We start from the raw sequence: 19,397 nt of genomic DNA, 5'->3' as shown, positions 1-19,397 counted from the left end.
AGCTTCGGGATAAGATTGATCTTAACTTTCCAAATCTACGCTTGATCCTCTTTGATCCCAAACTCATCTTGCCATATCCTTACAAACTTAGCCCTTAAGTAATCTTGGGGGAGTGTTTGCCAAAAATGAGCGTCGGAGGAAGCCAGAAGACCCTTGGCCAATCGGCTTGGGCTTCACCAGGCCGATCGGCATGGGTTCTTTTCTGAGCCTACTGGCCTTCGTCTTTGATAGGTTCGTTGCTCGTTCAGGGCTTTATCCAAAAATATACTTTTAGATCCAATTTCCTGCAAAAACAGAATGCCCTCCAAAATACAATGCATATGCGAAAATGGGTTCATTTTAGGTGCCAAGTGGCGGGTTAGTATAAGAATATGTATGGAAACACCACTTAAATGGTACTAAAAGTGTGTCAGCTTGGGTGGAAAAAGATTTTGATAAAAACAACATGAAAATGCAATGCAACATGAGGTGGATAAACAAAACGATATGACATGATATGGAGGTGATCTAAAACAAAACAAAAATTAGCCTAAATTAACTAGCCATAAGTTTAGAATTAAAGGGGTTGTGCCATGCTTCATATTTCTCTCTAAAAAGACACAAAGAAAAAGACTCTAAACACTAATATCACACAAAAAAGGATCTATGAGTTTTCCAAGATCAAGTAACAAAGTGCTCCCTCAATATTATTTAAAGTATACAACTTGTGGTTGTAGAATTTATTAGAGCAACGGTACAATGTTACTTGATGGTTTCAATTAAAAAGCATAATATAGACCGTCATCTTAGTAAAGAAAATAAATAAAAAGACGGGTTGCCTCCCGAAAGCGCTTTAGTTAAAGTCATGTAGCTAGACTTCTCACATCAATAATGTTCATGCGAAGCCATGGTCCTTTGCGTGAGAATCCAAAGTATCCATGCAGCTTGATGTCATCTTTTGTAATCCTTCGTGGTTCGCTTCTAGCACCTCTTTGTATTGGATGTAGCCTGCTTATGTCTTCATGTGCTAATGCTCTAGAGGTTTTTATTTTGTTCTAACCTTTTGAATTTGATCATGTACGCTTGATTAAAGCATTGTCCAAGCTCCTCTTCATTGTTGTCATCCTCATCTCCTCCGTCTTGTTCTCATCGCCTTGCTGCTACCTCTTCTTCGTGGATTTTCCCCTGCGTCCAGAACAGAACATATACCGAAATATAGCTGTATTTTTATTAAATTACCTTTCTAATGAGTAGTCATTCATCTAAAATGGAGTTCAAGTGAGAGATTTAAGCCCGTTTTATTTTAGCGTTGCGTGCTGTCCAGAACTAATTTCATGACGCGCGACCTTTGATGATTTGGTCATAACCGCTTGTAGGAATCTCCGATTGCCTTGATTCTTGATTTGTTGGAATATTGACTTCATGGGGCTTCTGAATATCTAAAAAATATTATGTTATTATCTTCTAAGGTCAAGCAAAAATATTGATGACAACAGTAGCTTGTCGTGAATTAATCCGGAGATGTTAATGATCTTCATCTTGTGGTCTTTGGGGTATTATGTCTCACATCCTTTGGCTTCAAGGTCATCCTCATTGCTGCACCAGCTAGTAGCATGGGCGGCAATGATGCGCTTTCTCCATAATTCTTGCTTTAGCCAAGGTGACGGGAGTAGAGGACGCTCCTGCGCTCTGTGTCGATGATCTGAGCGGTTTTCTTCCTTGATTGCATCACTCAATTAGAAGCTTTTTGAGCATCCCACTGGAGAAGATTGGTAGTGTTATGGTACTTCTAATCTTGTTGCCTCAAGTCTTGATCAACTTCTAGTCATAATATTTTCTGCAGAGAGGCCCTCCAATCATCCCTTAACATCATCACCACCTTCTTCGTCATTCGCTACTGCCTCTTCTCCATTGAATTCCTCTGTGTAAAGTACAGACCATGTACCAAACTTCCACTCCACGAAAAAGTGCATCAAATTCCATTTCCAACAACTAGTCATTCACCCAAAACGGATTCCGGATGAAAGAGTTACACCTGTTTTACTCCGGCACTACATTCTGTCCCGAGCTGATTTCAGAACGCGCAGCGTTGAAAGATTTTATCATAACTCTTTGTACGGATCTCCAAAATTAGTAATTCTTGATAGTTGGAAAGAAGACTTGATGGAGCTTCTGAATATTTAATTTTTCTTTATTGTACATCTTTGATCATGGGTAGAAAATTGATCACAACAGCAATGTTTAAGATGTTGATGATCCAGCTTGTAACTCTTTGGGCATGACCCAACACCTGTTACTTGAACAAACAAATCTCCAAGAAATATTAGTCTTTAAAAAATTAATTGACACAACATCATATCTTCTTTATCATCATTTGTATTGTCTTCATTTGTGTGGACTCGATAGCAGATGCTGGGCCAATAACAAAGTTAGCACCTACTACTAAAGAGTTGAGCTTGTTGTTGTTATCATCTTAACGGGGTTAATCCAGACTTGATGAAAGTCCATATTCGATCATCTGGCATCTAACATTTACCTGCTTTTAAGGACGCAAACAAGAAAAATAGAGTATGTGCAATAAAAAAATAGGGTTAGTATGAAAAATTAGATAGATCGCCCCAGGATTCGAGTTGTCAATCCCTGGCAACGGCACCAGAAAAGCTTGTTGACGGCAGTTAGCACGCCAATTTGTGAACCGCAAGTGCACGGATCATCGTAGCTTTTTCCTTAGCGTATTTCCTCCAAGGTTTTTCAATCCGTGGATCGGCAGTGAACCAACTAGGGTTCTTTATCTAGCTAAACGGATCTAATCCTATCATGAAGCACGAGTTGCATATAAAGGTAAACCCAATCATGAGATAAGTATTATAGACAGGGTAAACAGATCACATCCATATGTATGAGATAACACAACCAAAGGTACCATGAGCCTATTGTCTTCTTGTTGTAGTTCCAGCGAAAGTAGTAACCGATCCATGTAGCACCTTGATAAAGAGTCATCCCTCATAAAGGCGGCTCGCAAGCAGCCTACTTTCTTGTGGTCACCACTGTGAGGTGCGTATTAACGCCTCCGGTATCCCAAAGCTTTACCTCAAACAACTCCCACAATACTCGCCATCGATCATACTCAACATTACGCAATCGCTCGGCCTTTTCCCTCCCACATGCTATCACCATGCAAGGGTAATCATACCGACTTCCTATGCACTACTAAGATCTATCCGCAAGACATAGACTAATCACCACGATTACATATATTCCTACTAAGAACATATGCTAGCTAAACATATGAGAATAAGCATGCATCATAATAGATCAAAGTAAATAGAAGATTAGACTGATATCACCATCGTGTGTACATAAGCCTTGATGATCGCAAGGCTCGGCTCCAAAACTCCACCATGGCTTCTGGTGGCTAGGGTCTAGCCTAATCCATCTCCTAGACAACCTCGAAGACTTGTAGCAGCCCTCAGCTCCCTCTGGTATGTGTCCCTCTATTCATCGACTTCTGGTTGATGGATTTGCGTGCTCGATAAAATATCAGAGTATTTATAGTATGGAGAGCGGGTGGTTGAAATTGGAAGGCGAAAGGAGCGAGGAAAGCCCCAGGCCAATCGTCTGGGGGTCCAGGCCAATTGGACTGGCCCTTCCTTGTGGCCTCTCGCACCCTCCTTCATCCCCAAATCTTCTTAGGTGTCTTGAAGTCTTATTTTTACTTGCATGTGGGCCTGGCACATTGATATCTTCGGGATAAGATTGATCTTTGATAATTTTCCAAATATCCGCTTGATCCTCTTTGATCCTGAACTCATCTTGCCATATCCTTGCAAACTTAGCCCTTAAGTAATCTTGGAGGAGTGCTTGTAAAAAATGAGCGTCGGAGAAGGTCAGAAGACCCTTGGTTGATCGGCTTGGGCTTCACTAGGCCGATCAGCCTGGACTTTTTTTCTGAACCTGCTGGCCTTCGTTTTTAACAGGTTCGTTACTCGTTCGGGGCTGTATCCAAAAATATACTTTTAGGTCCAATTTCCTGCTAAAACAGAATATCCTCCAAAATACAATGCATATGCGAAAACAGGGTTATTTCAGGTGCCAAGTGGTGGGTTAGTATAAGAATATGTATGAAAACACCACTTAAATAGCATTAAAAGTGTGTCAATAACGAGCGTCAATGGCGTCGTCATCATGAACGCATCTGCACCGGCCGTAGCGTCTTCATATACAAAAACTCAGTACGTGCTTCATGTTTTTTGAAATTATGATTGTGTTGTTCCTGAATCTAATATGATAAAGTTTTGCATGCTAGTTTATGTGCTAATCATGTTTTATTATATTCAGAATTTAATATTGTAATTGCCTAATTTTTCAACATTACCACAATTTTGTTTCACTGGTATGTCATATCATAAGGTTGGAAAGTTAATTATAATTTATTTACAACTAAAACGTGAGGAAACTGAACTAGTAAATGTATACTACTATTACTTGCAATATGTATGTTTTGATGAAACTAAATTTAGTTGGTAAGGTTTCTTGTGGTTTGTGGTGGAACCGTTCGTCAGGATTTGAGTCCTCAACTCGGTACTGGTGTTTGCAATTTTTTGAATTTATTTAAGGATTTAGTTTTTTCAGTAGTAGGCTAGTGGTGACTTCGTCAGTCTTGAGGATCTTACAGCTCAGTTTCTGGGAAGTACTCATAGAAGTAGATTTGCGTACGTGTATTCATAAGTTTGAGTGTGCGTGTGTTTGTAATGTGTTTTGTAAAAAATGTTTTGATGGAGGAGTTTCTTAAAAAATCTTTCTTCCCTTGTTATTAGTCCTTGTTATGATATTAGCAGCATCTATGAAAAAAAAAGATTTTTCCTTCTATTCACATGCATTCTTTTCTTTCTTTTCCGGTGAGTGTTCAGTATCAGTCCGTGTCAAATAGTGAAACCGGCGATGCGGACTGGTGGCCGGCGAGATGCGCCGCTTCGTAGATGCGGGCCGCGCCGCCGCCTCTGCTGTTCCTCTTCCTCGTCAACCCCGCCCGCACGGCTGCAAGGATCGCGGTAGCGGCACGGGAAGAAGACATGAAAACAGGAGCGTTCCAGGTACTTAGATTTACCACACGGAATCGGTGTGATCCAGACATAATTTACCAGCAGAGGCCGATCGATAAGCAGGTGTCCGGAAACAAAATCATCGAGCGAGAAGGAACCAAAACCATCCATCCAGATTTGTTGGAGATCGACAAGCAGCTTCACTGTTGCTAGCATCGCGCGGCGGTCAAGGCATGGTCTCGCGCTCGGCCAAGGACCACAAGAGCCATCCAAACCAACCAATTAAACGAGTCCGAATTGGTAGAGGACTAAGCAGAGCACACTAGAAATTGGCTTAAGAAAAAAGGCTCCCAAAAACGTGACAGAGTGACCCCCACCTTGTTGGATTGCATACCAATTACCAACCTGCGTGCGCTTACAGTTGCAGGCACAGGGATTTCTACTTTGGAGCTAGCACATTGACCTTTGATTGACGCTTTGTAGCTCGAGTGCAGGTACATTGGGGAAGGGAGGCCGGGGGGACACATCAATCAGCGTCGTGATGCAAAACAAAAATGGCCATCGTTAACAGCGTCTAGTCGGAGAACAGCTCGTCGTGTGTCCCAGCGATATGATATGAAAGCTACGCGGCTGCATCAGATTGGAGGCACAAGATATGGCAACTTGCCAAGTGAACCAAGACCCTCAGAAAACAACATATATGTAATCAAGCGCCGAGCATCGATTTCCTTGTAATTTGCATTTGGGCGATCGACACATCGGTCGGCATTAACGACTCCTTTGGCGATCACTGGATTGTTTCTGGCTGCGATACCGCTTCTCAACTCGTGAGTGTTCCAGACGGCGATGGCCGCCGCGTGCCCGTGCCATCGTTCCGCCTAGCCGCTCCGGCTCGGGGAAACCGAGGAGGATTTGGAGCCGCACTCCGCCGCGGTCGCGCGCACGCAGGTGTGTGTTCCGGGACGATGCTGTGCGGGTGGCCCAGGCCCGTCAAATTCGCGTCCAACTGCCCAACATTTTTGCTGAGCCCGCCACAAAAAAGGAAGTTCGCGCGATACCGCCCGGTTTGTTGTTGTTGTTGACGCTCTCGCTTTCCTCGCTCAGCCCACGGCTGCGAAAACTGCCGCGCTCGTTTTCTTAGCTCCGTGGGCCGTGGCATGACATCTGCGCCACGAAAGAAGTGAAGAACGAACCAAGCAAGCACCACGGAGAAGGAAGAGAAAGCTAGCAACGGCAGAAGAAGGACCAAGCCTCGCCGCCGTTCTTGCATTGGATGGAGCGTAGCACAACGCCGTTCTTGGATTGGATGGGCAAATACCAAATCCGGCCATCGAGATCCCGCCGGATCCTGCTGGTGTCCGGGGCTCCGACTCCGAGCATGAAGAATTAAACGAGGCCGGCGAGGAGGAAAAGGCATGTCACTGCTGCTCGTGCTCTTGTTGTGGCTGCAAAGAAAACGTACCACCTATTTTTGGATGCTTTAAGTGCATCTCGAGTAACCATGTATCTAAAACCATTTCATGCTTCCCCCTAGGTAATTTCAACCATGAGATCCTGAACTACGGTTATACATGAAGCTGAGCTCCTATTTTTAATGCTACCAACATGGACTAACCCTTTTGGCTTTTGCCCCTAGGCTCCTACGCTTTTATACTATGTCACATCTAAACAAACTATCCAGGTACATAAGCCACTTCAAGTTTGAAATTATTTGTACAAATAGCGAAACTCGTTGTGATGGTTTAGTCTCTCATTAGCATTTTTTTCCGAATCTCCAAAAGACGTCAAGATTATACTCCTAGAAGTATCTAATTTTTTTAAACACCACATTGACAACTCGATATTTTTGAAAACATGTTGACTTGGTTCAGTTTGTGCACACTAGGTGGATATTTGAAACAAAATTAGGTAGTTGGGTGGGTATTTGGAACAAAATGACTTATGGGGGGCAAAGTCAAATTTGAAATGGTTTATGGGGGTGTTTCTTCAATTTTACCAAATATCCAAGGGTAGTAACATCTACTCTTTCTTGGCTATACATTTAAGGACCCCGAGCGAATTCAATTAATCTAAATATCATAAGTTTTTTTTATCTACTTGATAGTATCAAATTAAAGAAATAATTCAAAGTTTTGTTTATGCTATCATGGTTGGTGAATTAAGTTATTGGACTATTATTATGCCATCCATTCATGGATCGTACCTACCAATTTAATTCCTAATAATTATATATGGCAAACTTTAAAAGAGTGGCAACCTCTCCTTATATTTGTTTTTACACACTTTTTCTCCCCAATATTATGTCTCATGGTTTAATTTGTCGATCGAGTATACAATGTATAGCAGCATGCTAGTATGTTCTTGTTTGGTGAAACAATTATACAAGTGAAACATATTTGTATGTATTCTCACATTTGTTTGAAACATACTCAATCCTAGAAAGTAGGTATTTGCAACTAGCATACACCCCAATTTTAACTCTCAATCCTAAAAGATAATTAGCCCTATCCAATTAATGTATGATTTCTTGACTAATTTGTGAGTTTATGTATGGTTGTACATAAAGTGTGAGAATTACAATTTATATTTTTAAATGATTATTATTATAGGATCGATCTCTTCCATTGATATGGTTGCAAGTGGGGCGGTGTGCGAGCACCCACTACCCATCCACATCGCCCGCTTGCTTCTCGCGGGCATTCGCGATGGCCGGCAAGGCGCCGCATGCTAGCTGCGGGCGTTTGCGGCAGCCCGCAAGGCGGGCGTACCGACGTAGGAGACGCAGGTCTTAGGCTTAAGTGACATAATTATTAGCTGTCTGTCCATTGCCCGTTCTGACGCTGAGATAAACATAATAAGGACATTGCAAAGAATACAATAAGGACATTTTAGAATACTAATTTATGCATATATAAACTAAACAACATATAATATATTACATTATGACGCAACATCATGTTTTAGCTTTATGATTCACCAATTGCTTCTGCAGCTTCTTAAATTCATTCTAAGTTTGTAACCAGCCATCACAAGAACAGTACAAGTAGCTCCAGAACAAGTTATGAGTATGGGGCGGAACAATATGCGGCACCAATTTCAGAACAAGAAGTCATGAAGGCCGTCGTAATCTCAAACACCTAGCTTCAGTCTCAAATAAAATTCAAAATCAGTCACAAATTCTAACAGCTTAAAACATATTATAATGCAGCATGATCACAGAATGCAATTTTAGCTCTTGCTCCTTTTGTTTACTATACAATAACGATAAATTATATTAAATTAGCTACAAAATATGTACCGCTAAATAGCCAATCCTCACTAGCTCTGCAGTCTTCCATGGTGAAAATGTAAGATTGAGCGAACTTGGCCACAAGAATGGAAAGGCGCCGTGTAAAAATAGTCAGAATTGATTAAACATCCACATGCCATAGTTAAATAAATAGGACTGAACTCTGCTTCAGGCATTCTGAAACAATGACGGTTGGCTGTTTAATGCAACAGAAGTCTGCATGAGCAATTACTGAAAAGTCACATAGTGTCCTAACTAATGAATTACATATTGCTAATACTACTGAATGGATAACAGTTCATCTTAGAAATTTGTTTTTGTTTAAGTTGCATTGAGAAATTATTATGTCCACCATCGATTTCACTTTTCAGTTTTCACATAAAACAGACCTTCATTCATCATGGCAGTGGCACCTGACAGATAGTGCGAGCAGCTAGCAGTGGAAGCAAAGCAGTATACCATACTACATCAGTATAGTTATTCATCAGAGCCGGCACCAGGGACTTTCAGTCCACGTATACTACACTACATCAGTATTCATCAGTCTATTCTGACAATGGAAACTGAAGCATTGCTGACCATGCGCAACCACGTAGTCTGACCAAGTGAGGGGCAGGTGCAAAAATTGCTGAACATGGAAACTGAAGCAAGTTTGCAAACGTGCGTATAATTGGATCATTCTATATTCCAATGCATTAGGAGCAGCACAACTACCAACATCAAACAAAATCCATGGGGGATTCTTGGCAAGAAATCACCTGTAGCTGCCTCCTCTCTCCCTTCCCTGATTGCCTCCCGATGTGCAGTTGCGGCGGCGGCGGCTGCTGCTGCTGAAGACGAGCTCCTCGCCTTGAGCCCAGATCTCAGTGGGCAACGGTGGTGGCGATGTGTCAAATAAGTCTTAATTTACCCTAAATTTCAACCAAATTACGTGTCTGATCCACAAGGATCTGACACCGGCACTGTAGGAGGCGATGGCTGACGGATGACGCGATCGGCGAGGCGGACGAGATAATCCATGGAAAAGGTACGGCATCTCCACATATATGGGTGTGAAATCCTCAAGGTCTCTCTTGAAGGTCCTTCGCCAGATTGAGAAGGAGGGTGGTTGTTTGGCTGCATTAGATGTCAATAATGTTCGTATAGCACCCACTGGGAAGGTCAAGCTTAAGGGGGTGGTTGTTCTGCGTAATCTCAGTGTTGCCCAACTGGAAGCCCTGCTTGCACACATATATCACTGTGCAGCAGACATCTTAGAATACTTCTTTGATGGAAACATGCCCTTCGATCTTCAGCATCTACTCCATCTTATGAGAACAAATGTGGATCCAGAGAAATCTTTTGCATCCATGCAGGCTTAGTGCCAATCGCCACATACCCCTCTTTCTTTAAAGAACTGCATGATGTCGCTACGTCTGTCATTCCAAAGACCCAGTATTGCAATCTCTTGCTCTCTTTCCCGTATGTTTGTTGGCGCTTGTTATTGCCACATTTTTAGTGACATGAAAGTGGTGTTTTTACTAAATTTTATACTAACCCGTCACTAATTGGTACCTGAAATAATCTCATATTCGTATATGTGTTGTGTTTTGGATCATATTGCAAAAATATAGGAAACACTACGTAAACGAAGGGTTTTTTACAAGTTGGATTTAGGCTCGTACTTTTGGTATTGAAAAACAAAATCAGTATCATTGGACTGCAGACCCGCAGGAGCAGCTGAACTTGCACATGTCATATCTCTCTCATCCGGACTTCAATTCAGGCTAATTTGGTATCTAAACTGCATAGCTCAAAAAGATCTACAACTTTCGTATAGAAGTTTTAGGCATTTAAGGACGGAAAGATCGGCCTAAAGATGTAGGCCGATCGGCTCAGCCCTTTTATGGGTCAGTTCGACGTGCCCTTTGCCCCACAGCATCTCTGGATTATAAATATCCTCTTTCTCCGTTAGCATGAGCATCCATCCACCAGAACTTGATGAAACCTAGGGCATTCACCAAAGGGAGCTAAGGGCTGCTACTTAGTTTGTCTAGGAGATGGTTTCGGCCAAACTCTAGCCGCCATGGCCCCCCTATGCGGTTGTGCCAGGGTGGAGTTCAGGAGCTAGTAGTGGATCATCTATGGTATGTACTCGGAGGTGATGATCTAAATACATATGTGAGCAATGTTCTTCATGTCATCCGATCGGTTAGCGACTCAATGTTTCCTTTTATACTTTCTATCTATCATGAATATGCTTGTTCCAGAGTCTAATCCTAGGTTAGACTAAATAGCATGCTTTATGTAATCATGGTGGTTAGATCAAGTATGTCGACCCTTCATGATGCTGTTGATGGCAGTTAGCGCGCCAATTTGTGAACTGCAAGCGCACAAATCATCGTAGCTTTTTTATAACAGCCAATGGGCCAACTTGGGCCAACAATTGAGTACCGTGCATGAGGCACGGTAGCTCTAAGAATAGTCCTAAATGGGAAGTTGGAGAGTGAGTGAGACCAACTTAAATAGCTAGCTCTAGGAAGCATTTCAACCTTGGGTTAACCCTTTTACATGAAACAAGGACGAAAGTGTAAGCAGGTTGCAGTGTAGGTGTGGTCTACTCAGCATGTAGAGTGGGTATGAGTTGTTTTCCTAGGATGGGTCGCTACATTTTCCCTAAAAGTATTCCATCCAAGGTTTATCAATTCGTGCATCAGCAGCGAACTAGCTAGGATCTTCTATCCTAACATGAAGCATCGATTGCATATGAGGGGTAAACCTAATGTAAAGATGAATGATAAGAACACAGGATGATCGCATCCACAAATACATATAAGATAGCATAATTAACCAGGGTAACAAGAGCCTATCACCTTCTAGTTGTAGTTCTAGCTAATGAACAGGCACATCATGCACCTCATCCAAAGCAACCTTTAAACTACTAACTCCGGTCAACCTTCCAAAAACCCCCACCCTACACGGAAGCAGACCCTGTCATGATCCCCCTATCGGTGCAAGCAGTTTAAGGGTACGATCATAAGGTGAACGTGTCTAGCTATCATGATGGGTCAATATACTAGATCTAATCACCATGATTACATAAAACATGGTATATAGTCTAAGCATGGATTAGACTAAGAGGGTGTTTGGAAACACCCCATAAATTTTAGTACCCGTCACATCGGATGTTTGGATACTAATTAGGAGTATTAAATATAGTCTAATTACAAAACTAATTACACAGATGGAGTCTAATTCACGAGATGAATCTATTAAGCCTAATTAGTCCATGATTTGACAATGTGATGCTACAGTAACCATTTGCTAATGATGGATTAATTAGGCTTAATAGATTCGTCTCGCGAATTAGTATAGGGGTTCTGCAGTTAGTTTTATAATTAGCTCATGTTTAGTCCTCCTAATTAGTGTCCGAACATCCGATGTGACCCCTCTTAAAGTTTAGTACCCCGCATCCAAACACCCCCTAAGGAACCAGCATATTCATGATAGATAGAAAGCATAAGAGGAGACATCGAGTCTCTAACAGATCAGATGACATGAAGAACATTGCTCACACAATAGATGTATTAGATCATCACCTCCGAATACGTACCATTGATGATCACAACTAACTCCTGAACTCCACCATGGCACAACCGCGCAGGGAGGTCATGGCGGCTAGGGTTTAGTCTAAGCCATCTCCTAGACAACTCCAAAGACTTACGACGGTCATCAGCTCCCTATGGTGAATGCCCTAGGTTTCATCGAGTTCTGGTGGATGCATGCGCGTGCTAACGGAGAACGGGGATATTTATAGTCCAGATGTGCCATGGGGTAAAGGGCACATTGATCGAGGCCAGAAACGGGCCCATAGGCTGATCAGACTACCCTCTGTAGGCCTCCAATGCCCGAGCGCTTCATACAAAAGTTGTAGATCTTTTCGAGGCATGCAATTTTCTCAATAAATTCGTCCCAATCAAAGTTCGGATGAGAAAGATATGCCCATACAAGTTTAGCTCCCCCTGCCAGCCTGCAGTTCAATGTTCGTATTTGGGCCTTCCAATATCCAAAGTTCAGGTCCAATTCCAACTTGTTAAAAAATCCTTCATTTATGTCGTATTTCCTGTGATTTTGCAATATGATCCAAAATACAATATGCAATAATTGGGTTATTTTAAGTGCCAAGTGGCAGGTTAATATAAGAATTAGTCCAAAAACACCACTTAAAGAGCACTAAAAAGTGGCAAGATGTTCACTTATGGTCGTGCTCTTAAACTATCTGCGCCGATAGAGGGATCGTGACAGGGTCTGCTTCCGTGTAAGGTGGGGGTTTTCGGGAGGTTGACCAGAGGTAGTAGTTTAAAGATTATTTTGAATGAGATGCGTGATGTGCTTGTTCGTTGGCTAGAACTACAACTAGAAGGTGATAGGCTCTTGCTGCCTTTGGTGGTGTTACCTCATATATGTGTGGATCTAATTAACCTGTATTCTTTATCATCCATATCTATCAGGTTTATCTTTATATGCAATTAATGCTTCATATTAGGATTGATCCGTTAGAGTAGATAGAAAACCCTAGCTATTTTGTTGCCGATCCACGGGTTGATAAACCTTGGACGAATACTCTAAAGGAAAACTACGATGATCTGTGTGCTTGCAGTTCACAAACCGGTGCACTAACTGCCGCCAACAATGTTCAAGTCTCGAAAAACCTTGTTCGCGATAATGATCTACTTGAAATCACACTGAATTTTGTCTATAATGGTGCCCCGGCCCGTATGTGCTCCCTGCTGATGATCCTGGTCCGACAAGTCTGACTCGTGCCTTGGGGATAAATCCAGCTCCGAACCAAGTCTCTCTCACTCCAGCACAAATCGCCCTGATTCTCTGCCTCTTTTTCTTTGACTATCTGCGGAATCGAATAGCCCATAGGACGAGATTCTTGCTTGTCATGGCTGATGATGATGCCTTGCCATCTCTCCAATCCAACCATCTAACACTCTCTCCTCGTGTGCAGCATACTTATGTTTATGATGACTTCTTATTCCTATCATGAAAGAGTTTACTCAGACTACTTTGGAGATTCCGACTTAGATATTTACTCGGTTATTGTACCATTACCTTATATTCTATTGTTAAGCACATATTAGCTTAAAATGTATCTTGTTTCGTTAACACATCTATCATTAAAACGCTCCCATGAAGGAATGCTCACCAAAATCCCTCAAGTGATGAAAAAAGTTCTAAGATGAAGGCATGAGCTCACGTGGATAGGGAACCTCGAGTTTGGTTCTGCACATGTTTGTTTCAAAATTTGTAATAGGCAGTCGAGGAGACTACCTCTCAAACTCTGTATTAGCTTAACATTTGGTTCACATACCTGTGTTTTTCGTAGTCGTTTAGTTCCTAGCCCTAGGTGCTGGAGCAGTATTTTAGTCTGTGCCCTTGGTGGCAAACATTTGCAGACTTGTAATTTCGTTTATTTTTAAGTAATGAATCAGGGATACTCCCGCTGTCAGCACGATACTCGGACAACATAATGTTTACGAGAGCCCTTTGTACATATACTCATTCATGGAGGCTTATTGTTGTTGGTTGCAATTGTGCCACGGTCAAAATATGTTGCTTTTAACTAACTATTGCATGATAGCATAGGAATTGTGTAAGGTTAAAGTAGGCGCCAAGATGCATGGGATGCGGGATAGACATACAAAGCATCTCAAAGTGAGGAAGTCGGGTGACAATATATGTAGATCTGTGTGTTTATTTTTCTCATAATTATTAGAAAACTTTGCAAGGTGGTTAGTATGTCACAAAATTTATGCAATCAACTAACCGATAGTCCACCTCATCTAACTAGGATAAAGTGATTTCTCGAAACAAACAACTTCTCGTAGAACTTGTCAGTCGTTGGCTTCTCGTCTTACTTGTTAGCAGAATATAACCGAGAGATTCAGCTTCAGTTGGCTGTCGTCGCTACCCGAGTAGGCAATCGCTGAATCATAGACACCATACACCACGGCAGATGTAACCACGAGAGCATGGAATTATCCTCGTAGGTCCACGACACCATACACCACCGGATGCTAGACGCAAAGCACATTGCTCATAAACAAGCCGCAAAACCTGTGGCGAATTGCGGGTGCCGGAGATGCCGGGGCGGCACAAAAGAAATCCCTGCTCCACCAGTTTGATGGCTAAATCCGCTCGCCTTTGCTTTAATCTTGCTCCACGTCTGATCGGCAATGGCACGCGCGTGCCCTCCGGCTCGAAAGGTTATTCGCCGTCGCGATTTCTTTACGAGATTTCCGCGTAAAAGCGACGGGGTGGAGCATTTGTTTTCGCTCCAGTGGGATCCCTTCTGATCCGATTTAGGACAGGGTTAGACGCTGACAGGCAGTGTTGTTTATGAGAAAACCATCGGCCTGATGTGCTGATGCTCTTTATAAAATACTCCATCTTGGTGTAGTTTCAGCATCACTTGATGCTTAGTGAGAACGGGGAAAACTGGGTGCAGTGTTTTGTTGTCAGGCAATGTGATGTAGGATGGGCTGAGTGGCTGACCTTGTCTGCTGGCTGTTGCATTGCAGCTTTCATGGACAACAAATTGTAGTAGAATAAGGAATCTGCTCCTTGTTTTCAGCTTTGGACTCTGTGCCCTTAAACTAGCAGTACAAGTACTAGATTTCTTTCTTTTACCTCAAACAGATTCAGCCGTCACTCGGTTAGGTACACCTGAATTGCCAAATCTGCTACTAAACCACATGACTGTGCTCACGCTACGAGTCGGTACAAGTTGTCTAGTTGACCTGTTCAGGTTTCGTACATTACCCTAGTAAAACACAATTTTTCCCATTGTATTTTTGTCGCATTAGCCTTTTGTGTTGAGCAATCATTTTCAATGCTCATTAGTTTTTTAAGCTGCGCGTGATCAGATTCACAACTAATTGTCTCAAGAAAAGGAGGAAAAGAAATATAAACAAATGAAGAATGAAATAAAAGCTACCCTCTCAAATCTTCAAAAGGAAAAAAGAAATAAAGATGGACAATGAAATACAAGTAACGCTCTGAAATGTAATCCAGCATGTAAAAGAGGTGCTCATCTAATTTGTGGAGCCGTATCAGTCGGATATTCAGATATGCTAATTTATGTGTCATGTTGCCATGTGGCTGCCGATGCGTACCAGGAGATCCATGGCGACCTAGACAGCCATTGATGGGAGCAAAAAGTTGTTGCCTCCAATGTTCCCCCCCACATTGCCTTGTTTTCCTCTTTTTTACTTTTGTTTGGAAAAAAAATCCCTCGACCAAAACCAATTCTTGCTTGTTTTCTGATCTTCCGTAGCTTCAAAGGTGGACATGGTGCTGGTAGTTTGGAGCAATACACATATATGTACCAAAGTGTGGTATATTGGAAATTGAACCCTTTTTAGCTTGCAAGTTTTGGGTGTCGGCCACTGAAACTCGATGTTCCTAAAATCAAAGAGAGAGGGGGTCCCAGTTCTTCTATTTTACTCTTCTCTGATGCACATGGTAGTATGGGATTACTAAACATAAGATTAAGATTGTAGATTGGATGAAGATCGGCGGCATGCGCATCCAAATAAACGTTAGAGAACAGGTTATCTAAGTCAATGTTATGGTGAATCGGTTTATCAGCCTAGTATGCAGTAATGCTGAGCCGTCTGTGTCTGTGAAAATGTGAGATGGCTTATATTTTTCAAAGACAGATATGAGATGGTATCATGCAGTTTTGTAAAGCTGCTAGATGTTTATCTTCATGTCTTGTCGATCAATCAGCTTTGCTTGTCTTGCTTTAGTTCATCTTCTTGCGTTGGCCTCTTGCCGTTACTTTGAGTTCCTAGAGTTCAGAAGCAAACAAAGCAAGCAGACCGGATTGAATAGCGTCATTTCCACATTTGTGACTGCATCATCTAGGGTTCCTTTTTTCTTAGGGCAAATGGCAGGTGCTCTGCCTTCTCACTGAAGAAGAATATGCCAACGAGCAGATTTGCTCCCTTCACCAAATCATGACTCTGACTTTAAGTTGGTTTTATTCTCTCATTCATAGTCTATAGTGTGCATCCATTAGCACGTTTCCTTTTTCGAGAATTCTGGTCTATCAGTACTTATCAGAGACAATTCTACAGTGATGTAATCGAAGTACGACTCTGCTATTGACTTTTACTAAAAATCTGTGGAAAACTCTACAACTCTCAAACTGTTTACGCAGTTAAAGAAATTACTCTACCAAGACACATAGTGAAGACAACGATAATGCACTGAAAACAGTCAATGCTCAAAGTTTCATATGTCACTCATTTGAACAAGATCATCATGACACAGGGTGGTCAACAGCACAAGTTTCAGTTTTCACAAAATTTTCAGAACGCAGTTGCATCATTGTACAATCATCAGGATTCATGGCGCCATCACCCTCTGCAAATCTCGATCAGCTCGTCAAGGCCGTCGGACTCTGCGGCGATCTTGGACGCCGCCGACGAGAGGAACCGGAACCCGGCGTCGCTGGCGCTCTTCCTGACCGAGGCCAGCTGCTGGGACTTCTTGCAGTAGGCGATGAGCCCCTGGATCGGGTTCTCCACCTCCGAGCTCGCGCTGCTGCTCCTCCTCAGCGCCGGCCCGGCGCCGTCTTCGGACTCGCTGGAGGTCCGGACCGACGAGGACGCCGACGAGCTCGACGAGGAGGAGGAGCACGAGGACGACGGCGACGGCAGCGCGGGGGCGGGGGGCGTCTTGTTCGACGACGAGTACCGGACGATGACGCTGGAGAAGGACCTCCTGTGGCCGTGCTCGCGGAGTTCCTTGTGCCGCTCTGCCGTGGGCGTAGCGCGGCCGCTGCCACCACCAGCACCGGCGCTGTGCGAGGCGATGCAGCGGTTGCTTCTGACCTGGCCGAATGGGTTCTTCCTCCACGCCCTGAGGTGGCCATGGCCATGGCCGCCGTGGGCCAGCTCCTGGGCTCCCCTCGGTGCGCCGAGAGCGTTCTTGTCCTCGGGGCTCCCCTGCTTGGCAGCGAATATCGTCTTGAGGTACGCCTTGGACGCCTTGAGCTTGAGGCCGAGGTTGAGCTGCCGCATGAACCTGAGCTTCCTGGACCACGACCTCCTCTCCCCGGCGACCGCCGCCGCCGCCGCGGCGTCCGCCAGGCCGGCCGCGTACTCCTGGAAGTACTCCTCGACGTTGAGCTCCCCGCTGACGTAGCACGAGTTGGCCGGCGACGCGTTGCACGACTCGTACGGCGTCGCGGGGGCCGTGCGGAAGCCGAGGGCCTCCCTGCTGCCCCCGTCGCGCGGCGCGCGGCCGTCGAGGAGCTCCTCCACCATCTGGATGCGCGGGGGCAGGTGCAGCGGCAGCAGCTTCCCCTTGTAGAAGAGCTCGTCCGCCGGCGACGCCAGCGGCTCCCCCCACCGGTCCAGCGGGGCCGACATGAACTCGAACTCCCTCGCCGCGGGCGCCCCCGCGGCCGGGCTCAGGTCCATGTCGATGTAATCCTCCTCCTCCCCCTCCTCCTCCTCCTCCCGCCGCAGCACCACCTCTCCGTCCCCCTCCTCTCGCCCGCCCGCCATCGCTCGTGTGTTTCTTGGCCTGGAACCGAACGAAGTGGCTGCGCCCGCGCGCCTACGACGACGATTCGTCAGCCATTTGGGAAGGGGTTTATAAATCGGGCTCTCACCACACCGCACCGCTCGTGCTTTCCAGGGGCCCTACCATCTCCCGCATGATCTGCTTCTTGTTCGCGTCTCGGCCACCTCCCCTGCCCGGGCTGCACTGCACGTAGCCACTGCGCCCCTCTGCCTATGGCCGTCGCTGTCCCTGCATATCATTGCTCCATCCCTGGCTTTGGCGCCTTCTTTTCTGAAGGAAACCCGGCTTTGGTGCCCGCCTGCCTCTGCCGGCCCTGTGCGAGTACTGATTAGGGTGGTGCCCTTTTGCTTTTTTGAACGGCCTTCCCTCTCCCTGAAAGACTGAAACCTCTCTCCGACGAAGTGCAGGGTGTGCATGCTTCTCGTCTTTCCATGGCTGGCTGCTGCCTCGTGCCGTTTCATATCAGACAGAGGCCACTATGCACTGTTGGTACCGGCAGAAAAATGTTACTGTTGGATTACTCGTGGTACTGTGCAATCTTTGGCAATGATCGTTTGGGAGTCCCAAGCCAGTGAGTGGCCGAGTTACGAGCAGTACGGACGATACGCAGGATCTGTATGTACGGGGATCCCTTATCCCCCTTGGGTTGCTGGACCTGTTTGCTCTCGATTAAAATGTGCTCAAATCTTTGGATGCTACTATGCTAAATGCTAATGCTACGGCCAGTTTTGAATTCGAAATGACGAGATGGGCAGCAAGCTCGTGGCCCGAAACGAAACGAGAGCAGAGCACGGAGCAAGGGAGCAGCGGCGCGCTACAGCGACCTCGTAGGCGTGCTCGTTTGTCTACGGCGTCACCGTCGTGCCTGTGCTGTGCGGCGCCAGTCCGTTGAAGTGTGTGAAGGCGCCATCACTCGCTCATCAATGAGCAGTGGCAGTGCAGCCGCTCAAGATTCAGGCAATCAGGCAATGCGAGTGCTTGTAGGATTCAGGGTTTCACGTCAGCAGATATTGCGATTAGGCAGCACGGATTAAGGCCTGGTTTGGTTCACTTGCTTAAATTTAAGCACCCATCACATCGAATGTTTAGATACTAATTAGGAGTATTAAACGTAGACTATTTACAAAACCGATTACATAAGTGGAGGCTAAACGACGAGACGAATCTATTAAGCCTAATTAGTCCCATGATTTGACAATGTGTTGCTACAGTAAACATTTGCTAATGATGGATTAATTAGGCTTAATAGATTCATCTCGCTGTTTAGCCTCCACTTATGTAATGAGTTTTGTAAATAGTCTACGTTTAATACTTCTAATTAGTATCTAAACACTTGCTTAAAAATAAGCAAAAGCAACCAAACGGATCCTAAGAAATCCAGGACATAAATGAACGCCTATGTGACCTTCGGATCAGAAACAAGAACCAATGCATGGGTGTCCGGACTGATCCCAGAAGAACTTGACGCGCGAGGGTGACAGTTGGAGTGCATCACTGCAGCT

At 44.4% G+C, this 19,397-nt stretch overlaps 1 protein-coding gene across 1 annotated transcript; it reads right to left on the bottom strand.

Annotated features, from left to right (window-relative positions):
- Nucleotides 1-16,567: 16,567 nt before the first annotated feature.
- LOC101776173 (probable membrane-associated kinase regulator 4) lies at nt 16,568-18,293 on the bottom strand. The gene has a single exon (XM_004961769.3). The coding sequence runs from the start codon at nt 17,874-17,876 to the stop codon at nt 16,722-16,724; it is 1,155 nt and encodes a 384-aa protein (XP_004961826.1). The 5' UTR covers nt 17,877-18,293; the 3' UTR covers nt 16,568-16,721.
- Nucleotides 18,294-19,397: the final 1,104 nt, after the last annotated feature.

This window comes from Setaria italica, chromosome III, assembly GCF_000263155.2.
Source record: "Setaria italica strain Yugu1 chromosome III, Setaria_italica_v2.0, whole genome shotgun sequence".
In the NCBI taxonomy this organism is placed as follows: Eukaryota; Viridiplantae; Streptophyta; class Magnoliopsida; order Poales; family Poaceae; genus Setaria; species Setaria italica.
The sequence above is the reverse complement of the archived record's forward strand: the minus strand, read 5'-3'. Positions and strand labels throughout refer to the sequence as shown.

Bases quoted from the DNA above. Each gene is read 5' to 3' on its own strand.
- LOC101776173 (XM_004961769.3), bottom strand. From the start codon at position 17,876: ATGGCGGGCGGGCGAGAGGAGGGGGACGGAGAGGTGGTGCTGCGGCGG.